General features: G+C 46.8%; 8 protein-coding genes across 8 annotated transcripts; 3 read left to right on the top strand and 5 right to left on the bottom strand.

The window, feature by feature from the left end:
- Window positions 1–393: 393 nt before the first annotated feature.
- On the top strand, window positions 394–1,396 carry DFL_007927 (uncharacterized protein; the record flags this gene model as incomplete). The annotated part of the gene is made up of 4 exons (XM_067637583.1): window positions 394–456; window positions 522–741; window positions 810–1,009; window positions 1,079–1,396. The coding sequence occupies 4 exons, from the start codon at window positions 394–396 to the stop codon at window positions 1,394–1,396; spliced, it is 801 nt and encodes a 266-aa protein (XP_067489085.1).
- Window positions 1,397–2,237: 841 nt separating this feature from the next.
- On the bottom strand, window positions 2,238–3,185 carry DFL_007926 (uncharacterized protein; the record flags this gene model as incomplete). The annotated part of the gene is made up of 2 exons (XM_067637582.1): window positions 2,238–2,973; window positions 3,055–3,185. The coding sequence occupies 2 exons, from the start codon at window positions 3,183–3,185 to the stop codon at window positions 2,238–2,240; spliced, it is 867 nt and encodes a 288-aa protein (XP_067489084.1).
- Window positions 3,186–7,248: 4,063 nt separating this feature from the next.
- Window positions 7,249–8,178, bottom strand: DFL_007925 (uncharacterized protein; the record flags this gene model as incomplete). Its single annotated transcript, XM_067637581.1, has 3 exons — window positions 7,249–7,298; window positions 7,365–7,963; window positions 8,054–8,178. The coding sequence occupies 3 exons, from the start codon at window positions 8,176–8,178 to the stop codon at window positions 7,249–7,251; spliced, it is 774 nt and encodes a 257-aa protein (XP_067489083.1).
- Window positions 8,179–9,695: 1,517 nt separating this feature from the next.
- Window positions 9,696–11,065, bottom strand: DFL_007924 (uncharacterized protein; the record flags this gene model as incomplete). The annotated part of the gene is made up of 3 exons (XM_067637580.1): window positions 9,696–10,243; window positions 10,308–10,893; window positions 11,033–11,065. 3 exons carry the CDS (start codon window positions 11,063–11,065, stop codon window positions 9,696–9,698), a joined length of 1,167 nt encoding a protein of 388 aa, XP_067489082.1.
- Window positions 11,066–12,776: 1,711 nt separating this feature from the next.
- On the top strand, window positions 12,777–15,344 carry DFL_007923 (uncharacterized protein; the record flags this gene model as incomplete). The annotated part of the gene is made up of 4 exons (XM_067637579.1): window positions 12,777–13,010; window positions 13,084–13,846; window positions 13,902–15,136; window positions 15,207–15,344. 4 exons carry the CDS (start codon window positions 12,777–12,779, stop codon window positions 15,342–15,344), a joined length of 2,370 nt encoding a protein of 789 aa, XP_067489081.1.
- A 328-nt stretch (window positions 15,345–15,672) lies between these two features.
- DFL_007922 (uncharacterized protein) lies at window positions 15,673–17,216 on the bottom strand (the record flags this gene model as incomplete). Its single annotated transcript, XM_067637578.1, has 3 exons — window positions 15,673–15,813; window positions 15,882–16,838; window positions 16,947–17,216. 3 exons carry the CDS (start codon window positions 17,214–17,216, stop codon window positions 15,673–15,675), a joined length of 1,368 nt encoding a protein of 455 aa, XP_067489080.1.
- A 1,251-nt stretch (window positions 17,217–18,467) lies between these two features.
- On the bottom strand, window positions 18,468–21,702 carry DFL_007921 (uncharacterized protein; the record flags this gene model as incomplete). The annotated part of the gene is made up of 5 exons (XM_067637577.1): window positions 18,468–19,062; window positions 19,122–20,888; window positions 20,952–21,077; window positions 21,167–21,566; window positions 21,636–21,702. 5 exons carry the CDS (start codon window positions 21,700–21,702, stop codon window positions 18,468–18,470), a joined length of 2,955 nt encoding a protein of 984 aa, XP_067489079.1.
- Window positions 21,703–22,983: 1,281 nt separating this feature from the next.
- DFL_007920 (uncharacterized protein) lies at window positions 22,984–23,358 on the top strand (the record flags this gene model as incomplete). Its single annotated transcript, XM_067637576.1, has 1 exon — window positions 22,984–23,358. The coding sequence occupies one exon, from the start codon at window positions 22,984–22,986 to the stop codon at window positions 23,356–23,358; it is 375 nt and encodes a 124-aa protein (XP_067489078.1).
- Window positions 23,359–23,481: the final 123 nt, after the last annotated feature.

Below are 23,481 nucleotides of genomic sequence, written 5' to 3'. Positions count from 1 at the left end.
TTCTTTAAACCCTCTCTCTAGCGATTGCTTTTGACATTGCATTCCTCATATATGCCTGGGGGTATTACTCAATTGCCTTAGCAAGGACGTGAATACGCCTTCTGCCTATCAATAGAGGCTCTCCAACGTATCCATTGCGGGCGAGTAACTGATTCTCTGGCATCATACCAACTCGATTTTTTTCTTTCTCTTCTTCACCACTTCTACTACCTGCATCATACATATCATCAACTCGGCTACCCCATCTGCAATCAAACAAGTATGTTAATAACTCTCGATTCTTGGCATCGTATTGATGGAAAGGATCCTTCCGGCAGACTCTAAAGCTCGGTGGGCAGTGCTAATGGGGCCTACTAGAATCTTCTTCGTTCGGCTTCTTACTGTCTGTTAACTATGGCACCAAACACGAAAGTTATCCTGATCCGCCATGGACAGGCTACCCACAATCTTGAGGATGTAGGGGCTCCTGAGTTACATATGTATGTTATACCGAAAAGCGATAGGCTAACCAAAGTATATAGGACTTCCAACAACCGGATCCACGTCTGACTGACCTCGGAAAGGATCAATGTGTCAAGGGTCTCCGTGATGCTTTCGCCGCTGGTGAATGGAAAGACTTCCAAGACCTCGGTCTTGTTGTTGTTTCTCCACTTTTCCGCACCCTTGAGACTGCCTTTCTCATCTTCGATAAGGAGTTTCGTGAGGGAAAAGTTCCATTTGCTGTCCTCCCGGAATTCCAAGGTATGGTTAAGGACAACACGTTCCTATACATAAGTTAATTAGAGGCTAAAGATACCCATAACTCTTAGAGACGTCTCCCAACCCTTGTGATACTGGCAGTCCAGTCGAGTCACTCAAAGCGGCATTTCCATTGTTGGACTTCAGCCACTGCGAGCGCCATGATTGGCTGACCAAGTCTCATGGGTTTTACACTCGTAATAACCTTGGTGTTCGCGCCACTTGTGCTCGCAAGTGGTTGTTCGAACGACCTGAAAAAGTCATCGCGGTTGTAAGTCCCTTTCCCCTACGCATTCAGGTTAGATGTGACAGTGCTCATTCGTCATTTCTCTACCGACAGGTTACCCACTCTGGATTCCTCCGTTGGCTCACACCACAAGACTTCCCATTCGTCGAACATCGTGACAAATACCGTAACTGCGAGTATCGCGGTTATACCTTTGCCCCGACGACTTCCGATGATGGTGAAGGCAGCCCTTTCAAGTTGGTCGAGGAGCACTGGTCCATCGAACTTCGAAAGACTAAACGAGTTGGGGAAGTCGAAACTCCGGTCTTGACTGCTGATCCATCTGAAACCGCCGCAGAGGCAATTGCCCCTGGGGGTCATGGTGGGGATGGAGCTTTCGACGATCCTGAACAACCCACTATCGTCTTTTGAGTCAATAATAGTGACACGTGCTATAGCCGTTTCCCTAGGTATTTCTACGAACTAGGTTGAATCTTTGGTCTCGTGGATAATTCTTTCCTTCATTCTCATGATTTTCATAATTAACATACTTATCATGGCTAGGCGTTTGGAGAGCGGGTTATCATGGGTTTCTGACCGCTACCACGCATTATCCTCAATGACTGGGACGTTTCCGACGTTCACATAGGTCAAAAAATGGACTTTTTTTGTATCTCCTTTTGCAGTTGTGTTCTCTCTTCAAGGTCATGGGATAAAAGGTTATTTTTGTATTCTCTGCATTCTCTGCCAAGCATAGAATTAATCAAACGAAAAGCTCTCTATCCTGATATGAAGTATACGACTGCCAGGGCTAACTACTGTAAGATGTGCGATATATCCATAATTGTAGAGCAACCACCCCGGTCCAGGCACCCACCACCTGCTGGATAGCCTTTCTATGACGAAAACACCCGCGCTCGTTGGAATCCGAAGCTTTCCGTAATGATAACAAGAAATTCCGAACAGCGAGCTCACTATAACATTGATATTTCAAGAGTACCCGCGCATCGAAAGCTAAACATTTTGCTTTATACTGTGGTCAGGAAATTGTGAACGTGTGAAGAATCCAAAGAAAACAACGAGGATAATCTCAACGGTATAGCATCGCATGACAACGATGTAAAGAATCTTATGAAGAAGTATTAACCAAGTTTCCAAGATTCTAGTGACGGCTGAGTTTGGGGGATACAGAATACGATTCTCCCAACCTGGGGAAAAAGTGAAACATCCCGGCGATATTGAAGTGTTTGTAGAAGAGGTTGGGGTACAGGGCTTAGATATTGATATATCCCAAAGCCATATTGGTCGTTGGTTCATGTGGACTCTCGCGTTTGTAGTAGTTAACCGACTTCCGACAGAAGTGGCATTTTCCTGCACCACTCCTAACCTGTTTTGTACAGGAGCTACAGAAAATCGAATTTATAAGTTCTTGATAAGAATCAAGCAATATGGCTGTAAAATATCCATTTATTTCCGCGGGATCCGAGTCCGCGAGACCTCGTAGCCAAGATCCCGAAAGTCGATATTGAGGAATAGCTTTATCAGTCACCTGTCGTAGTCCCTGCCAGTCCGAGCATGGCGCAACTTTTGTAAGGGAATATATGAGACCAAGCGGGTTTTCGACTGTCTTCTCTACAGCTGCGCCCTCAGTAGACTTCTTCTGAATGTCGTCTTTTAAAGACTTAGCCACACCGGACATCATAGCTCGTTTTAGGGAGTCGATTCCTAGAAAGTCTGCGGCTTTGTATAACTCGCAGAACCTTTCCGTATTTAATTTGCCCTTGATGGAAAATCCTCCGCTGTACAACCACGTGGCAACGGCTTCGAAGGCCTCGGGTTCAATATCTGGTAAATCAATCTCCTGGGTGTTGCCCTCTATGAATCCTTCCTTGCAGGCTGCCTCGAAGAAAGTTGATTGCAAACATATTATTGCCCGATGAAGGTCATATTGCATTCTTTCCTCGCCAACGATGACTTTGATATCGGAAAATCGGGGGTTTGCTAAAAGACTGCGAAACGTCGTTGATGTATACAATTAGCTGTTGTGTCGCATTACCGGATCAAATGTCGGGGAAAACATGCGTGCATACCTGAGTAGAGACCCCTCTTCCATGCATGGGATATTGATCTTTGCGCGCTTGACTGGTATTGACTCCTGCCTTTCGGTTTCAGGGTCTGAAGAAGCCGGAGATGACTGAGCCTTGTCCTGTGCGGACGACATTGTTCAATATCAAGCTGACTTGGAGGAAGGTACGAGGTTAAATAGAGTAGGTCTGATCGCGCCTTCTTGTAGAAGGGGCATCTTAAATCAGGCTCGAGCCTCTGCTGCGAGGTTTTGTGTTGCTTTCCAACATAAAGCATACAAGTTTGTTGGATTTCATCGGCAACACGGCAGTCTGAATTCGAAAGTGGGAGATGGTAGACGTTCTTCAGCTCTTGGTCCGTCAAAATAGGGGTAACTAGGATAGTATCACAAGGCCAGATAACATGGAATATAATTTATTGAAGACAGTATTAATTACACTATGTAGAATATAAATATAACAAACGAAAAATTTGTAAGATCTAAGATAGCTTATGGTATCATATTTCTTCGAAGGCTCTTGTCCTTCGCGAACCTTCTAAAGACATCATAGGGCCGCTTGCTGTATGAATATTGAGAATAGTCTCGAAAATGGGTTAATTATTTGAAGGATAATAGTGTCTTGGTCTCATTGAAGCCGCATGCGCAGTTGTTTGCTACATAGGTATTATTAGTCCCGAAGGCCAAACTGTTAGCTTTGCTATAGGTAACTTGATCAAGTGAAGTTCAAGTTCGAGGTATTATATGAATTGTCTATGTAGATGACTTCTTAAGGATATTGTTATTAATAATACAGATTCAAGGTTCTACGAGCGGAAATATAAACTATTGGCAACAACAACATGACTTCCGTCAACGGCAGAACGGTTAAAATATTGTGAGTATATCAAATCAGGGTGCGAATTATCCTGTCTTGGAAAACAGATAATTGGTAGAGCGCCGTTAAAAAGTGTTCCAAGAATGGCTCGCAGCCCTCTCCGATCCTCGAGGTCCCACGCTGAAACTGACAGTCTTCGGAGCCTGTTGAATATGTGGTTCAGGCGGAGATAAGCAGTGAGATACCCAGTTAAAATGTATGCCTTCGTCCATATTTTTTGGGATCTTGGAAGTATAAAATTCTGCCTCAATTGACTTCCCTCTCTTGGTCAATATTTCCGCCATAAGCCAAAACCCATAAGCATTCAGCGCGCTGTTCGTCTCCGCGTTGGTTCCATCTTTGCTATAATCCGGTCGTAGATATTTTTGGCAGCTCTCCTGGGCTTCTTCGTATTTTTCTAGGCGTATGTATGCTAAGATTCTGACCAAGTCCACCCAAGGCTGGCTTTTGGCATCTCGAAGACCTTCTTTTTTGAGGAGCGCATTCCATTGATTTGAGAGGTGTAATACCGACTCCGAGTAAAAGCGTGCGGCAAGGATCGACATACATCGACATATGATAAGTCTTTGAAGGAGGAGAAATTTCTCATCCTCGCGTATCATAAGGAATATATCGATTCCTCTAAATATATCGTATGCTACCTGAATGTTATCAAGGGCTGTGTCCCAGTCGCTTCTTGTAAACGAATCCTCAGCATTCTCGACATGAAACTGGATTCGTTCGAAGAAAAAAGGGTCTTTGGCTAGAAGGGCCGGCTCCGTATTTATAATAGCTTCCTCTACAGGAGGGTCCTTTCTAGACATTCTATTTTCGGAGCTTTTGCTGGGATCCTTGCCGATTTCATTGTTTACTGTGGGTAACTTCCGCGGTATCAACGTCGAGCGTGAATCTGGCTCTTGTGGTGTGACAGTAGCAAAAGATGAAGTAGACTGTGTAGCGGGAGTATTTGAGCTTGATACGAGACTTCCTTGTGAACCTGTGGAAGGACGAGATTCGTTTATAGGCCTTCTCCATAGTGTAGGTTCCGCAGCATTGGGGAGCGTCCGATATGAAGCCTCATTTTCGTGGGAACGGCGAAGGTGCGATCTTTCATTCGTAGATTCGCTCACAGCGCCTTGGTAGTGGTCAAAGCTATCTTTGTCTACATTCTCAATGTACCGGGGGCGAAGGGAAAATATCTCGTTTTGGGAAGGCGTTTGGATGCGGGGTACTGTTATTTCAAGCTTGGGTTGACTGTTAAAAAAGGGTAGACTCGACTTTGTTCTCCCATGTCTGTGTGATTGTACGGCGCTCTTTAACCAGGACATTTTTAAAAAGAAACTTTGCAAATAAATGCTGAAGTAGCTGTGGCGATAACTGCGATATGTATTTGAATATTTATTCGCAATGCTGGTTAGGGATTGGGTGCTTATACTTTAGGGATTTACAATATTTATAGAATTCTGATGCTAGGCTTTTGAGCCTCCCTTCCTACGAAATAGACCGATCAGTCTAATTCAACCGGTCCGTTCAATTGGCCAGAAAGTTCGACTTTTGAAACGTAGAAAGATTCAGGACGGGTTGTGCTGCAGGTCAAACGTTGCATGAGATCGAGCTGCAGATCGGCCGGTGGAGTTGATATGATAGATTGCCAAACCTCGCCGGGACGAGCGAATCCTTGACATTAGCCAATTGAATACAAGAATTGTACTGCAGACAGTTGGTACCAATTAAATCCGTTTATGATATACTTGCTAAAAAGAATTGGTGGGTACGGAGGGTGGTGCGTGAGACTATGGCAGTACAGATGCACATTCTGGGACTTCGACCCGTGTATATATAGTGTTTGCAACTTTTTGAAGTCTTGTATCAATAAGTGATACGAACTGGGGCCCGAGCCGGTCCTAGTAAAATTCAATCTCCTTGGAAGCAGTTTAATCTTCACACTACAACGCTGAGCACCTCAAAATACCACACACTGGAAGGAGGACTTAGGGCTAATCAAGCCATAGTAGCCCGAACGCAGTGATACCTGGCAGCTGGGAAATTCCACTCATTACCATATCCGATGGTGGGGATATACGCTTATTTGTTTCGAAGTTTCTCTGAAAAATTAGTCCTAGAACTTGATACGATACTAGACTAAAATTTGCAGATATTATAGAAACGTATGCCGCGATACAAAGCCACGAGAGGGTACAGCTTCGAAGCGTAACCGCCTTAAATGTTACTCACTACCCCACCGCTGTAAATTATAAATACGAGATAGCTATCAGTACGAACGTTAAAAGAACGTCATTCCACGGCATTTGTACAAACCTCGATATTATCCCAGTCAGACATTGTGGCATGATCGAACACATCTCCGAGCCTTTCTAGCATCATATCATATTCAAACTTGCCTTCAGCCTCTGGATTCGAGGCTATGTATGAAGCAAGTTTGAACCTTTTGATCTTTCGGGCTAGGTATCTCGTAAATAAGCCCTGGCGCAAGGAGGTAGTCGGCTCCTTGGTATAACTTTGCCACGAGCTCCCAATCTAGAGTACCTCCCTTCTCGAACTCGAGAGTCCAGGTGTAAAAGTACCGCATAATTATCCGGAACGTGTCGCTGTCAATGTCCGTGGTCGTGATTTGGCGCGATTTCCCTTCTTCAAAAGTCTCTTTGAGAGCAACATTGAAATATTCAGATTTTGCGGCCAGGATAATCCGGTGAAGCTTGAAAACCTCAGCTTCTTTCGCCGACGATGACTGAGGCGTCTGCGAATGTCGGCGTTTCGAGGAACCTTTTGACGTATAGAAGTAAGTAAAGATAACGCGGATGCTCTGTATTCAAGCAGGGACGAGAATTTACTTCTAGAATTAAAGCAGCCGATACATAATTTTCTCTTTAACACCAGAGCGGGAGCGATTCTTCGCCAACCGATTCCGGTCGCTATTGGATGAATAGCTATTCATCTTAGATGATTGATTTGTAAGTGTGTGTAGAACATACGCTAAGAAAGGAATAAATGAACGTACTTAAGCGAAAGGAAAGAGTAAAGTGCAGAGTTGATGGCTTGGATATATATACGGCTGGGGTATTCTGAAATTTGGGTTATAATTATCCGGCGACGAAACAAATTCTTCAATACACACACACGCATATATGGAAAGAAAAGAGCTAGTCATGAAAATTCGGAAACATGCTTGACGATTTGAAGAGTGCTGGAGGAACGAGTCTATGGAGTGATGAAACAGTTATCAATATGCAACACGATTAACATGTGGACACAATTCAATTCTTCCTATCTCTAGATCTAATTAGCTAATCTAAATTGTACGAATTATCCTTCCTCTTGTGAACTTCATCTACATGCTGCTGGAGTCTTCTGACCACCGATTGCCATGTATGCATCTGGTCATAACTTCTGGTCACATCCTCGACATTTTTTCCGTGCTCCGTAGGTTAATCTCAACCTACAAGTCTGGCAGAAGTTCGCAAATACCACCTTTTGTAGGGTATCAATAATCAACCCGTTAAATAGGTTATGATTATTCTTGGCACTAGCAGCCATTCCCTTTACCCATTCGGTATTGACACCCCTCAGCGCTAGAAACTGCTGGACTGGTTTCTGTAGCACATCAAAATCCTTTGATGATGAAACTTGTGCGAATCGCCGCATAAGGTGGATGGGATTTGGGATCGTACAATCTTGAGTAGCCTTATTCTTCATGACGTCCACTTGGATTATACTAGTGATTTGGTGCATGATCTCTTCTTTGAGGCTATGAATAGAGAGGTAATCTGCCGTTGTATAGGTATCGAGGAATTTGGAAGGTTCATAGTCTCCAGGGACGTTGTAACCGCAGCTGTAGATCCATTTAAGTATGATATCAAAGGTAGCAGATTTAATATTTCGCAACTCTACCCGGTGGGGGCTACCGCCTGGTTTAACGGACTTGCAAGCCTTCCTTAGGTACTCAGATTCGGCGCAAATTATGGTACGGTGGAGTTTGTATTCTCGCCGACTTGGGCCGACATAAATGGTGACATCGGAAAATTCAGGGTCCCAAAGCTTCCTAGAAGAGGCCTGTATGTTAGTAAACATTTCAGAAGATGTCGTTTGAATTTCAGCGCTAAAAAATTCCATAAGCTGCATATGTACGTACCCTAGCATCAGTCCGTATTCGCTTGTGGGTGCTGGGGATGTTTCTCCCTGCATTTCGGATCCTAGTCGTTTCGAAGGCGGCTCTCCATGTATGTGCTCGCTCAGCGTTTCTTGATCGACAGCCATGGTTTTGAGGCCTATACCAACCCCTCTAAATCTGTCTCAGGGCCCAAAGATCTTGCAATAGAATTTGAAATATAGATTGCATTATGATAAATATAGCGTTACAAGGTTGAAGTTTCCATTAAATACGAGGATAGAAGTATTGGTGCTAGGGTAAGAACTTTCTGGGTAGAACTTTAATTCTAGGAAGGACGCCGGAAGGAAGGGAGGGGTGCCGTTATTTAGGGCTCAGTACATGATAAAGTAAATTTTTGTAATAGAACCCCCGGGAATGTTACTACTTCTTCAACTGTCTAAGAGGTGCTATTGCACACGAGTGGCTGCCGCATGCCTGCAGCGCTGAAGCACTCAAGATGTAATATTGTGCATAACCAAGAACCCAGACTGGTGCCTGACCGTTTGGGTTACACCAGACCGAGTTAGGAAGAGATTCAAAGGATCCAATTTAGGTACGTAGTCTTTTGAGACTCCCTCGCCTTTACACAAACGTTCACCGCAGGAATTCAACCGGTATTGTTCGACAATATATACACCGACACCGTGGGCATGGTGTTCGCTTGTTGCTGCAAATTGTGTCCAACTTAACTATGAAGGATCCCGTAGAAAATTTGGACCATGTAATGAATATACGAGGGCCTAAAATAATTCCCGAAAACACCCACAATCGCTCGAGCTTCTAATCGAATCCACGTTGTAAAAATGCAACACTAAGAGTGTTACACAAGATGACCAGATCAGAGTTCTTGGCACGCATGGAGCCTGAGCCACATTCGTCTGATATCCAAGTACCTAGGTAATCATTGGAAACCTCGGGGTATATGTAAGGTCATCTACGTTTGGGAGATAAATGCGATGGAATACTTTCTCGCAGATAAATTTCTATAGTCTCGGATCTAGACTAAAAGTCTCTACTCTTCTGAAGTTGGAAGCAAACAATTGAACAGAGCAGGTTGTCTGCGCTGTGCCGCTTATTTTTCCTTTATTGGGACCTCCGCAGGACTGGTAGCGACATTTGCTAGCAAAGATAAACGGCTATTGAGCATGTTAACTTGCAGAATCTCAAGAATGATCTCCGTAAACTTACTCCTAGTTTCAGTTTTATTTGCCATAGACGGAAATCATCAGCCTGGCGGTATCCGGTATCCTTTAACTATCCAACCTGAGTTTTTCCGCCCCGTAAAATGGAGGCTCAGGATGTGATGTTACACAAAAAATCGCCAGGGAGCATGGGGCTTCCCGTATTTAGTAAATATATGTCACAGTGAGCGATGTAGCCCTGAAATATTAAAAAACCAGTGCTAGTAACTCCTAAAACCCCGGGCCCGATAGTAGTAGATTGATGAATTCATGAAATTAAAGTTCGTAGCTACAAGCCACCTAGGTCAAGAGCTAAGCTCCTAAAACTATTAGATTGAATATCTTAAAAGTATTGAACTTTGTCTATAATGTAAATGGAGTATTATATCATATAACGAGGCAGTCAAGCCGGTCCATGATGATGCCTTATTAAATGAATCGGGTTAACTTGACCAGCTAATATTGTGTTTATACTCAGGAGCGGTATTCTTTCGATCCTGAACCATCTCCCTATTCGCCAATTCAGCTTCCGCGGCCTCACGAACAGACTCCATCCTTTCAAAACTATCTACTCTCAGAATGATACTCTGACGATCAGACGTCATCGACCTATTCCAGCTTCCACTATTACAACCCAACGGGTCTCCAGACCCCGCCGACATCCCCCTACTCTCAGGAAGTCCGTCGGAGTTAAACACCCTCTCTACAAGTTCGCTGCTATTCCAGTCACTATTATTTGTCCGTCTTCTTTTGAGGAGTGATTTAAATGCTGGCAGACAACAGACAATGATCCCGACACACTGTTCTAAGGCGCCCCAAGCGTTGATGACACCGATTATAGGTGTATAGTGGGAAGTGACGATGTATGCGACCCTACTTAGGGATATTATGACCCCGAGAAAGCCAACTCCGAACATCATGGTCACCGCATAGAATTTCTGTTTGCTGATCCGTTTGATGATGTATAGGAATGAAAATGGGAACGCAAAGACTGTAGGGCCGTTAGCAAAGATTTCTTGATTTCCTATGAAATCTCGATGTATGTATGTACGTACTCAGAATCTCTGTTCCAGCATGCATTCCAATTGAAATAACAAATGGCTGCCGAGAAAAGTATGCAACGCAGTAATGCTCGGGGGTAGCATGTACATTCCAATTTTCCGGTACCGGAAGACACCAGAATATATATAGACCAATGCAGGTCAAGTATGTCATGAAGACCAATAATGCAAGCGCATGCAATGCAATTCGGTGCCTTGGAAGTGTCATAGGCTCCACGAGTTTATAATATAATATCAGAATATAAAATTTTACGCCCCACCACGTGCTATAGTACGGATATAGTGAAGCATAAAGAACCTTAAGAAGTGTCCTTAATCGGTTAGGTTCAAGCAGAGCGTAGGCCGAGAGGGGATTGTTACGGTTCGGGGATATATTCATCCTGTCGACGCCATTTATGAGGGCGATTGTAATCGAATCGGATATGTTTGTAGCGTAGAAGCAGAGGAGTGTTATTGTGAGGACCCAATCGCTAAGTTTGGAGCTGGAATGGGGAGGCTGGGCACGGACGCCATAGTATCGCATGTAAAAGCGGAGGAGGAAGAAGATGGTGGCGATGCCGGCGAAAACCCATTCTAGGATCTAAGGTAGGTTATATATAATTAGTATATCTGGATGGGTCTGGGTTGCAAGGAGCCTTGAAAAGCAGTCGATCGTGGAAATACAATATATGGTAAACGGATTTTATATATATTATGATATGGTATTACAATATACGTACGTTAACGACGATTGGCTTCACCCACCATACCATCCCTACATCCAGCAAATGATAACAAACGATCGCTAACGACCAATGCTCCAGAGAGAGTTTAGAATGCAAAAGTTTTCCGGCCAACGGTTATTGTGACGGTCACATTGCAGGAACAGAGACGACTTCTGGAGATATCAAGATATGAAATTCCAACAGGTGTCCCAATAGTGAGTAGTTCGTGATGCTGATCGAAATCTTAACTGAAAGGAGATCTCTAAAGTGATCGTGTGGGCTCATGTAACGAGGCCTTTTTATATATAAGCTTCATGTGATCGTATATGTAGTTTATATACCTTGAGTGGCCAAACTTTAATTGTTCGTGCATGCATTCATTCCTTTCGCTTGAAGAACATGGCGTTCAAACCTGAACTCATCTTTATGGTAGGCACACTTTTGGTAGAAAACGCCAAGACAAAGGAGCGATAAGACTAATCGTTTCCGTCTGCGGAATATACCGCTTTCACCCTTTCAAAAAAGAGTTGCGTAAATGTCACTAATGTATTTCATTCCCAGGGAAAGTTAAAAGGGGGGGAATCTTCTGTAATTTGGGCTCCTAGGAAAGTTTTGCGGCTTTCGTGACAAACTTTCGCCGGAAGGAACAAGCTTTTGATGGGGGCGAGCCTAATGTCGGCTAACTTGCGGGTCGTATTTTAGTACATTCGGCTCAAGCGGATTCCTGTAAGTACTGCACCGACCCGTTAGATTGGATAGCTACATTCTGTCGACGATGATTACCAATTCTCACCATGGCCCGTCTAGACTGCGAGGTTACGGATCATGTTTCTCCGTCCCACCGGAATTTTTAGAAATATGATCAAGAACATTGAGGGCAATAGGAATACCAAGCAAGGCGAGATTGTCAAAGCGTCTCAGCTTTTCGATCCAAAAATTCTTAAACGAGGCTTCTGGCCTATGGTAATGCAGAACTCCAAGACATAGTGCCCGTTCTGAGTTTCCAGGCAGATTGACTAAATTATGGACACATGGCTGTGTAACGGTCGGACCACAGTGGGATTCCTTTGCTACCAAGCCGTCTCGTCTTTGTTTAAATCGGATATTTAATCGAATGTCCTGGTGGTCTGGTAATGCCCGGCCGTAGATTTCAGCCCAAGGATGCGAAAAACCTAAGCATAAGGTCATAAACCGCCTTCCCGACAGCACCACCCCCATTAAAGTATTCTAGCTGAAATTAAATACTGCTGGCCTCGGCAATACTAAGAGCCGGTCTAAGCCATTTGCATTTTCGGGGACATTGCGTACGTGTCTAGGCCTCTGAACACTATTTCAGCTGTCTTTGTGCCACACGATCTCACCCGTGCTTGGGGGCCATTACCATAGAACAGACCCCCCGAGACAAACTGACCACATGTATGGTAAGGAACTGGTACCCGGATCCGCGGATGGGAATCGGCAAGAAATCGATTATTTTGAGAGTATATGCACACGTGTGTATTTACGTTATAGTAGGGGCAAGTGAATTCTTTCCGGCTATCTGATGAGGCTGGGATATCGGCTGCTTAGGGATCAAGAGTTTAAGATGAATGAAAAAGATAGATAGTTCATATTCCTGGCCCATTCGAAATCAACCGCCACTGTTGTATTTTCCGCGTTGCGCCACCGCCACTGTTCCCAAACCCGCGACCCTTCGCGACCAAATCAAAGCTGCAGCCTTACTCATCATCTCCAAACCTCATCAACTGCAACTTTCACGATGAACGACATAGGACTGCCGCCACCCCCTCCACCTCCCGCAGACGACATTCCTCCACCCCCTCCTAGCCTCGATAATGCGCCGCCACCTCCTCCACCTCCTCCAAGCGATGCTATTCCTCCTCCTCCTCCACCACCACCTGTAAAAAAGGCGCCAGTGGCACCGAAGAAGACGCCGCTTTCTGTTGAAGATTTGCTACGGAAGAAGAAAGCTGCCGATGAAGCGGCGAAGAAAGTATGACCTATCTATCCTTCCTTCCTTCCCTTCAAACCATCCAATGTTAATCGGTACTAACTGTCAACGGTAGCCCAAATTCCTCTCCAAAGCCGAACGAGAAGCCCTAGCGCTAGAACGACGCGCTAAAGAAGTCGAAGCAAAACGACAAGCTGAAGAAGAAAGCCGTAAAGCCTCATTACCTCCTCCAACGACAGCGCCATCACGTCAAAATGGTCATCATACAAATGGAATCCCGAATGGTCCTCGACACCCACCATCAGGTCCACGAAGTCATAGAGAAAGGGGAGGAGACTACAGAGACCCGCCGACCGGTCCGGCGTCAATGCGGAATGAGAAATTCCCAATGGCCCCGCCGCCACCGCCGCCGAGTAAATCGTCACAAGCCGATCGAAAACGTGAAGCCGAGGAGGATGCGGAAGCAAGGGCGATTCGATTACGATACATGGGCGCCGATCTCGATTCCAATAGTTTGAATAAAAAGAAGAGGAGAAAGACATCGGAGCGGAAGTTTACATTCGAATGGGGCACTGATGAAGATACATCTCAGGATTATAATCCGATCTACGCGAATAGATCTGAAGCCAAGTTCTTCGGTAGAGGTAGGCTAGGAGGGTTTGCTGAGACGGATAGGTCGACGAAGCAATACGCTGCAGCGTTGGAAAGCCGTGGCGACGTCGAAGAACGAAGGCGGGCGAGAGAATTAGTAGAAATGGATAAGAAGAAGCGAGAGAACTTGAGCTGGAGCGACAAGCATTGGAGCGAAAAGCCGTTGGATATGATGAAGGAAAGAGACTGGCGTATCTTCAAAGAAGACTTTAACATTTCTACCAAGGGTCCGTATTGCATACCCACTAACTTATTATTATCTACGCTAACTTCATTTTACAGGTGGCGGAATCCCCAACCCCATGCGCTCTTGGAAGGAATCCACCCTCCCGCAAGTCCTCCTCGACGTAATCCACAACGTCGGCTACAAAGACCCTTCCCCGATCCAACGTGCCGCCATCCCAATCGCCCTCCGTTCACGAGACGTAATCGGTGTCGCCGTCACCGGTTCCGGTAAAACAGCGTCTTTCATCCTCCCATTGTTGGTCTATATCAAAGACCTCCCTCCTCTCGACAACATCACCAAACACGATGGACCTTACGCCATCATCCTCGCGCCGACCCGTGAACTTGCCCAGCAAATCGAAGTCGAAGCCGCGAAATTCGCAGATCCGCTTAATTTCCGATGTGTGAGTATCGTCGGTGGACACAGTATCGAAGAACAGAGTTACTCGCTCAAGGACGGCGCGGAAATTGTTATAGCTACACCGGGTAGATTGCTCGACTGTCTTGAACGTCGGGTACTCGTGTTATCGCAATGCTGCTACGTGATTATGGACGAGGCAGACCGAATGATAGATCTCGGGTTCGAAGATCCCGTGAACAGGATCTTAGAATCCCTACCGGTATCGAACGTCAAACCTGATACAGAAGATGCAGAAAACCCCGTCGAGATGTCAAAGATCATCGGTGGCAAAGAAAGATACAGACAGACGATGATGTACACAGCTACCATGCCGCCGGCGATCGAACGTATAGCAAGGAAATACCTTCGCAGACCCGCAATAGTTACTATCGGTAACGCGGGAGAAGCCGTGGATACAGTCGAACAGCGGGTAGAGTTTGTCGCTGGAGAAGATAGAAGGAAGAAGAGACTCCTCGAGATCCTGAATTCGGCGATGTATGCACCGCCTATCATTGTCTTTGTCAACATCAAACGGAATTGCGATATGGTGGCCAGGGATTTGAAACATGCGGGTTGGACGGCGGTTACGTTGCACGGTTCCAAGAGTCAGGAACAGCGTGAAGCAGCTTTACAACAGCTACGGCAGCATCAAGCAGACGTCCTCGTCGCTACCGATTTGGCGGGCAGAGGTATCGATGTTCCGGATGTTAGTTTGGTAGTGAACTTCAACATGGCGACGAATATCGAGAGTTATACCCACAGGATCGGTAGAACGGGTAGAGCTGGAAAGAGCGGTGTGGCGATCACGTTCTTGGGATCGGAGGATAACGATGTGATGTATGATTTGAAGCAGATGTTGCAGAAGAGCTCGATTAGTAAAGTACCGGATGAGGTATGTAGTTTTTTCCCTTCTGACCGCAACGAAATTTGGATATGAGATGCTAATATTGGTAATTTTACAGTTACGACGGCATGAGGCAGCGCAACAGAGAAGCCAGAGGAGTATGACGATGAGGTCGAAATCGACGAAGGATAAAGAAGGGGATGTGGACATGCCATTGATGAGGGATGCCACAACAGGAAGAGCCTGGGGGACATAGTTTGGATACGTTGGGGAAGGATAGATACCATTTACAGTACTACAATCTACAACCGTAGGTGCAGATATCAGACCGCTAGCTATATGAAAAGCCGTTGGAATCAACTTTTTTGCCATTTCTCTCTCTCTCTCTCTCTCTCGTGCCTAGTATACTATCTTACACAAGTCCGCTGAGAAGGGAGAAAAACCAAAGGAACCCACCAGAATTAAAGCCAAAGATGCAATACCTGTGTGGACGCCGGAACAAAATGCTTCATCGAACCCAATTTCCGCAGGGAATCAAAAGTAGCAGAAAAATACAGTTTACCGTTTACCGGTCGGCCTCTAGTTCAGTGAGCTTCCGCTGGCGCTTTGTAAGATGTGAGTTCTTTCAACGATTCACCGATGATCTTGAGGGATTGATCGATTTCCTCCTCGGTGATGACCAACGGCGGAGCCAATCTGATGATATTTTCGTGGGTTGGTTTGGCCTATAAAACTCGAATCAGCACTGCCGCTTTTAAACAGTCATCGGGCATTTCCATTTTTTCCAACTTACCAGCAACCCCTTCTCCTTCATCAGAAGGCACAAATCCCACGCACGACGTCCATTCGTCTGACTTTCGTCCACAACAATGGCATTCAACAGACCCTTGCCTCTAATGGTGCTGATAATCGGGCTCTTGAGATCCTTCAACCCCTGCCTGAATCTCTCACCGAGAACGGCCGCTCTCTCGGTCAACCCTTCATCTCTCACGACTTCCAAAGCCGCGATGGCGACCGCACATCCCAGTGGATTTCCACCATACGTAGAGCCGTGAGTTCCGGGTTCAACGCAGAGCATGACTTCCTTGTCCGCCAGAACCGCGGAGACGGGGTACGCACCGCCGGAGATGGCTTTCCCGAGGAGGACGAGGTCCGGTTTGACGTTCGAGTGTTCGACGCAGAGGAGCTTGCCCGTTCTTGCGATACCGGTTTGGATCTCATCGGCTATAAATAGGACTTTGTGCTTCTTGCATAGCGCGTGGACTTTTGTAAGATAATCGTCGTCCGGAACAACAATACCGGCTTCGCCTTGAATGGGCTCGACAAGGAAAGCCGCAATCTTATCTCCGTGCGTCTCCAAAGCCTCCTCCAAATCCCCAATATTATTATACCTAAGCGGTTTATTCGTCCCCGGAATCGTAGGTCCCACATTCGGCAGATACGGACCGTAATTCTCTCGAGAGTCCGGATCGGTAGACATGGAGATAGCACCGAATGTCCGACCGTGGAAGTTTTCGGTAACGGCTAGAACGATGGCTTCGTTCTCGGGGATTCCCTTGACTTTGTAACCCCATTTTCTGGCGATTTTGATACCGGTTTCGACGGCTTCGGCGCCAGTGTTCATGGGGAGGATCATGTCGTAACCGAAGTACTCGGTTGCGAATTTGGCGAACAAGGGGAAGACGTCATTGTAGAATGCGCGGGACGAGAGGGTTAGTCGCTGGGCTTGTTGGACCAGAGCGTTGATGATCTGTCGTAGAAATTGCCGTTAGAACAAAGGTTTTTTTTTTATTCGAGTTATTTTAGAAAGCAATTATGCCTCACTTAAGAGGCCCATATTAGTTATAAAATCACACACCTTCGGATGGCAATGGCCCTGGTTGACCGCCGAATACGCGCTGAGGAAGTCAAGGTACTCCTTGTCCTCGGGATCCCAGACTTTACACCCCTTTGCGCGGGAAAACACCATAGGCAGCGGATGGTAGTTATGTGCGGCATATTTGTCCTCATACTCGATTGCCTGGCTGGTAGAAGAGGCATGGAAGGACTTTGTGGTGCCTGACTGTGAGGCGGTGGTGGGCTGTGCACTGCCGGGGTGGGCGGTGGATTGCGTTGCAGCTGGCGACATTTTGTGGGAAGCGAAATGAAGAGGGCCTGACGGGACTAAACGATCGAATCAAGCAAGTGGGTGAGGTATGGGGTTAAATTAAGATGTATGTCTGGAGATCTTTTGAAGTCCGGGGTAGCGAAAAGATGGTTTTCTTATAAGGCTCAAGTAAATTTGACTATTAAACTTGTGGAGATGTCCCTTTGTGAGAAAGATATCGATGATAGATAATTCAAAAAAGATTAAAAAAAAGGATAAACTCGCACTGGACAGGACAGGCACCCCAGCCCCACTATATATAGGAGGCCCGGAGAAGGGAACCAATTGCAAGACTTCCAATTATCCTTTACGGTTTTCCGTCAAAGTGAGCCGTGAATAACCCCCCTTGTTTCTGTGGGCACACACATCATTCCGCCAGCTATATTCGGGGCGATCAACTGTTAAGGTGTCTCGGTTCTCGTCTAACCTTGCGCTTAGCGTCAACTTGTTATCTGACATGTCCGCTAAAGTTGAGTCCACGCGATCGGAACTCCCGCCCGGCTCAACGTGTTACGTACAAAGTTTGGGGTGGGCTCCGACGCTATCTTTTTGGGTTCGTTTTTCTTCCATTTTACCTGACACTGCATTGGCGGGGGCGGTTGACGGCCGATGGAGCTAGCTTAAGCCTGTTTTTTTAGTCAGTAAAGTTTCCAGGCTTTTCGAGTCCGCGGTTATTTGGTAGTTGTACTCTTCCCGAGAAATCCATTTCGAAAGTCCCGAATGCAAATGCACATGAACCGGACCCAGAGAATCAAAGATGAAATGCAATGCAATGCAATGTGATAACGTGGGGGTGCTTTGTGTTGCAGGGGAGGTCCTGTGTGACCTAAACGGAATCCGCAACAGCCAACGCACCTCCTCTGATACGTCATCTCTATATTATAGACGAGCTTGGAAGTAGTACTTACCGGGAACCCTACGTGCGATCGACATACGTACTTAGTACTATATCCTGCCAACTCGTGACAGAGTCATACGAGGCTCTGTGTTACATCAACAGTGGCCCGAAGTATTATCTATCGAATTCATTTCGTAGGTTCTCTGGGCATAGGGGGTATATCATTGTGTAACAGCGGAGTGAGATTCAGCATCTCATGCTTTTCATTGCTTCCTTAGCAATAACTATGGCCCAAGGCCTCATATGTATCCGTTGCCCATGAATAATATACGTATAGAGTATGCGTAAACTGCCAATATCAAAACCTTATCAACCCTTCCCCTCAACTATAGTATCTAGTTCAGATACCCCTCACTCTTCAACCACTCCTTGACATCCTCCCTATCCCTCTTCAACCAACTAGCCTTCGCCTTGACAGAGTCCAAAGCCTGCGCTAGACCCTTATCGAATCCCTTAGTATTGCGAGTCTTAAAGAACGCCTCAACATCCGCAATCTGCTCTTCGCTGGTGAAGCTGCTGGTCACGATCTGCACGATGCTACCGAGCATACCAAGGCCAGGTGGGAGCTTCTTCTCGAGGATATCCCAGCTGTCCTTAGCCCACTGCCAGAGAGCGATGATACCTTCCTCGTGTCCACGGAGTCCAGCGAGCGGGAGGTAGATATCCTGCTCCTTGACCTGCTCAGAGAGCGAGAGGGCGAGGGTGTCCTTGATGCACTGTGGGTCCTTGGAGCGACCGAGAGCACGAAGAGCTGTGTTTCGCTCGTCGCTGTTGGCGCCGGTATCATAGGCGTCTCGGACAACCTGCCATTCATCCCTACCCCCGTTCTTCAACACAATAGCGTAGACGGAGCTTCGAAGGTTGGGATGGATTGCGGATTTGTCGCCAGCGGTGAACTTGGCGAACATATCCTGGGCAGCCTTGACGACGCTATAGTCACATTATCGTTAACTTTATTCCGTGGAAGCTCAATAGGGTGCACCGCTTACACTTCGTCACCGCTCATACCGGCGCTACCGAAAGCCAAAGCCTTGAACTGCTGGAGGATATGCTCATCCTTCTCGGTGAACTCCCATCCGAGTTCATGTGCAAGCTTCGACACAATCTTCTTGTTGAAAGCCTTGAGACCGTCCTTAACTTCAGTCGGTTCGAATACCCAGGCGCCCCTGATGGTTCCAACTCTGTTGAGGATCTCGCTCCAAACAACGTACTCCTTCTCTTCTGCGAATCCCTTAACCAAGGTAAGGAATCCGCTAGTCTTCTGGTGTCCGCTGGCAACCAAAGCACCAGCATCGGCAACCATACCGGTTCGGTCCTCAACGGTCAAGAGTCCCTCCTTAGCAGCCTCGCCCAACCTGGCAAGCCTCTCCGCCGGGTAAAGCGTTCGGTAGATACCAGAGTGGTTGGAGTTAATCTTGTAAAACTCCTTATCGACCTTGACTTCCTTCTCCCTCTCAGTCAATAGAACGTCCTCAACGCCAGCCTTGGTCTTCAAACCCAAGACGATCGGGTACAGAGTCTCGTCTTCTTCAGGCTTAACATCTGCAGTCCTCAAGAATCTGTTCTGCTTAACTTGGATACCGTTTTCGGTTTCGGTAACGCTAACGACGGGGTGGCCGATGTGTCGGGTCCAGACGTCCATCATGTGGCTGATATCCTTTCCGGATGCCTCGCTCAAAGCTGCCCAGAGATCGCTGGTGACAGTGTTCTTGTATGCGTGCTTCTTCAAGTACTTCCTGATACCCTCCATGAAGACATCCTCACCGATATATTGGCTGACCATGCGGAGAATGCAGCTACCCTTGGAGTAGGAGATGGCATCGAAGATCTGGTTAATCTCGGAAATCTTCTTAACCGGAACCTCAATCGGGTGAGAGCTTCTCAGCGAGTCGAGCGAAAGAGCTGACTGCAAGTTATCGGCGACATAGGACTCCCAAACCTTCCACTCCGGGTAGAAGACATTGCAAGAATACCAGCTCATCCATGTAGCGAAACCTTCATTGAGCCAGAGACCGTCCCAGAAGTCCATGGTAACCAAGTTACCGAACCACTGGTGGGCAAGTTCGTGCTGAACAACTTCAGCAACTCTCTGCTTGGTGCTGGCACCGGAGGTGGTCTCGTCGAAGAGAAGGTCGACGACACGGTATGTGACCAAACCCCAGTTCTCCATAGCTCCGGCAGAGAAATCCGGAATAGCAACCATATCCATCTTGGGCAGAGGGTACGGGGAGTCGAAAGTCTTTTCGTAGAAATCAAGAGTCTTAGCTGCAAGGTCCAAACTGAACTTTCCAAGCTGGGCAGATTCCTCGCTAGTAGCATAGACTCTGACGGGGAGTCTGAATTCGTTGGTCTCGATGTAGTGGAGGTCACCGACAATGAAAGCCACCAAGTATGTCGACATGAGAGGGGAAGGTGCGAATACGTGCACGGTCTTGCCGTAGATCTTTTCGCTGGCATCGACCTCGTTCATGTTGGAGAGACAGGTCAGGTTTGGCTCCGCGACCAAGGAGACTTGGAAAGTGGCTTTCAGTCCGGGCTCGTCAAAGCATGGGAAAGCCTTGCGGCAGTCCGTCGGCTCCATTTGAGTGGTGGCCAAGTATTTTGTCGTTCCATCCTTGCCCTTGTAGGACGAACGGTAGAAACCGGCCATGTTATTGTTCAGGTTGCCAGTGAAGGCAATCTCAAGAGAGGCAGTGGTGCCGGCCTTGAGAGTCTGCTTGAAGTCGAAGGTGGCCGTCTGAAGGTCTTCATTGTACCTAAAATCAAATCAGCATACCATATCATCGTAGATATAAGGATGCTGTTATAAAAAGACATACTTGACGTCATCAGCAGATAGTGCTCCGAGTTCTTCCTCTTGACCGCGTTTATAAAGCTTTGCGGAGTGGATCTTAATCTCGGTGCTGTTAACGACAACTTCGGTGGTGTCCTCGACAACGTCCAAACTAAGAAACAAATATACCCCCCATTAGCAATTAATCATCGATAATTAGAAATTAACTTCCAGTGGGGGTGTTAACAAGGAAGAACATACGCAACGATTACAGTTCCGTCGAAGGTGAAAGCCTTGTGTTCACCTCGTGCATCCGTGGAGTCTTCGAAGAAAGGTTCAAGCTGGATCTTATAGGCTGATGGCTTGATGGCCTTCGGAAGAACCTCACGGCCTTGGGTGACGTCGATGCTGGAAGCCACATCGGCTCCTGGCATGAGTGACTGGCACATATTGTGACGACGGGACGAGCAGAGCCTTGCCTGCTGCCTGGGTAGGAATCTATTGGAAGGTTTTGTAGATTTGGTGGTAGTGGTAATAAGAGGAGTGGTGGTGATACAGACAGACCGAAATTGGGAGTGAAGATATGGAGTCGTGCCAGTGGAAATAAGTCTGGTCGTCGACGCGGGGACAGCCAAGCTTTTATATCGGCGGGCGGGACAACCTGCTGTCAATCAGCAACACCACCACCGACAGACAGATAGAACAGGCGGGCCGGGGACAGTTAACTCACCGCAGACCGGACGGCTTCTGGAAAGAGAAGCTAACGTCCTTCTTAGAAGGGCAGCTTGGTTGGTCATTCACTCTGCTCTTATTCCCGCACTATCTTTTCCTCAATTCACTCGAGCTCGCCTCGATTGTCTATTATGTCGCGGACGGTGTAATTGTTACTTGATTCAATTGGCAAATGGCTGGTGAATGGGAGGCTTGAATTGATCCTGCTGGTCAGCACTGCGCAGTCGACGCGGTACGGTGGGTCAGTACGTAAGTATACGACGTGCGCTCTATTATTCTATCAAAAAATCGCCAAGGGAAAAGACTTTTTTAACTTCAAAGTGGGGAGACTCGCAGGAAAACCCGTCAACGGTGCTCCGCGAGCTAAGAAAATGACGGCTAGTCAAGGCTGTCAAAAGACGAATCTCCTTTCGCCAGTCCGCACATCTGACCGGAAGCGGCCTTCACAGTCAGCTGCAATGCGGCCAGGGTTCTGCCGAGGACCCTCGACCGCCCGGCGCGAAAGGCAACGTTCGTGTCGACGGGATGTCTACGTTACCCCGGTCTTTCAATCCAAAAATGTTACCACTTTCTGCATTGGACGATATCTTCAAGGACTTCGATGCCTGGTATCATCGTATACCGGACCAAACGGCTCGAGAAGAACCAAACTACGGTAGTTGGAATATCTTGCATATCAAACACCCGGGTCTTGACAATATCGTACATCAACATCCAATATTTCATGCCTTCGAAGCTGGATAACGAATGCATTAAGGCCCCACTTTATCTCGAGGTGGGGCCCATGGGACGTCACTACCCCACATATGGCAGGAGCCTTGCAAGCCAAAACCGAATCGAACGACTAACGCCAAGTCTAGTGATCTCGGGCGGATTCTGGCGAAAACACAAGAGATCCAGCCATGATAGGTTTTCGATTATTTGAAATCAGCCTCTGGCTACCCTGGAACCAATCGTCCGATCATGTCCTGAACATGATAATAACCGGATTGATTCATTCACATTGAACCAAATCGAGAAAATGCGGCTAACCCAAAATCCATATCCAACACTTTCAACACCAGAATTGGAAGCTCAGAAGCCCCCAAACTATCCGGGCTTCTCCGTAAAGATAATGATGGAATAGGTACATAGATATTATATACAGGGTCGGTGCAAAAATGCGAGGAATCTTGGAGCCCGACGCGCCATGCCGTGCTGATAAACATAGATCCCTTCCTAGGTAGGCAATACTGGTATCTAGGAATACATTTCCCCAGCAGGCGCACTGTGGCATGAGCCAAAGAATACCTCAGATTGAGCATATATTGATAATACTACATCTCGAGATACTCGAACTCTCTAATATGAAGCACAAAGTATATCTCACCCCCATCCCCATCCCGGCCACTTCCACTTCATACTCCCCTCGACCCTCACCTTCCTCCTCACCACCACGGCCAACTCCTCACGCCCCTTTGCTCTTCAACCGGAATCCCAAACTCATCCTCATGAAAAATCTCCGCACAATCTCCAAATACTCCTCCTCCACCTCCTTCTCCCCATCCCCAATCGCAACCACAACTCCACAATACCTCCACAGCACACTCGTAACCAACCTCGCTAACTTCCCATTCTCCGCTCCAAACGGCCAAATATTCATAATCATCCCTTCAACCCAAGCTGCCAAATCACAAAACCCATTAATCCCATTCTCGCACTCAGCCCCCTTAATATCCTAAAACTGTCAACCATATCGCTCATATATGGCTCCACCGCCGATGCTCTGATATATCGCAGCGGTCCCCTCCCTTCTTTTGTTCTTTTATAATTCCTCTGCGTTGGCGTTTTGGAATCATCCCTAT

Source organism: Arthrobotrys flagrans (genome assembly GCF_004000055.1).
Source record: "Arthrobotrys flagrans strain CBS H-5679 chromosome Unknown unitig_8, whole genome shotgun sequence".
Lineage (NCBI taxonomy): Eukaryota > Fungi > Ascomycota > Orbiliomycetes > Orbiliales > Orbiliaceae > Arthrobotrys > Arthrobotrys flagrans.
The sequence above is the reverse complement of the archived record's forward strand: the minus strand, read 5'-3'. Positions and strand labels throughout refer to the sequence as shown.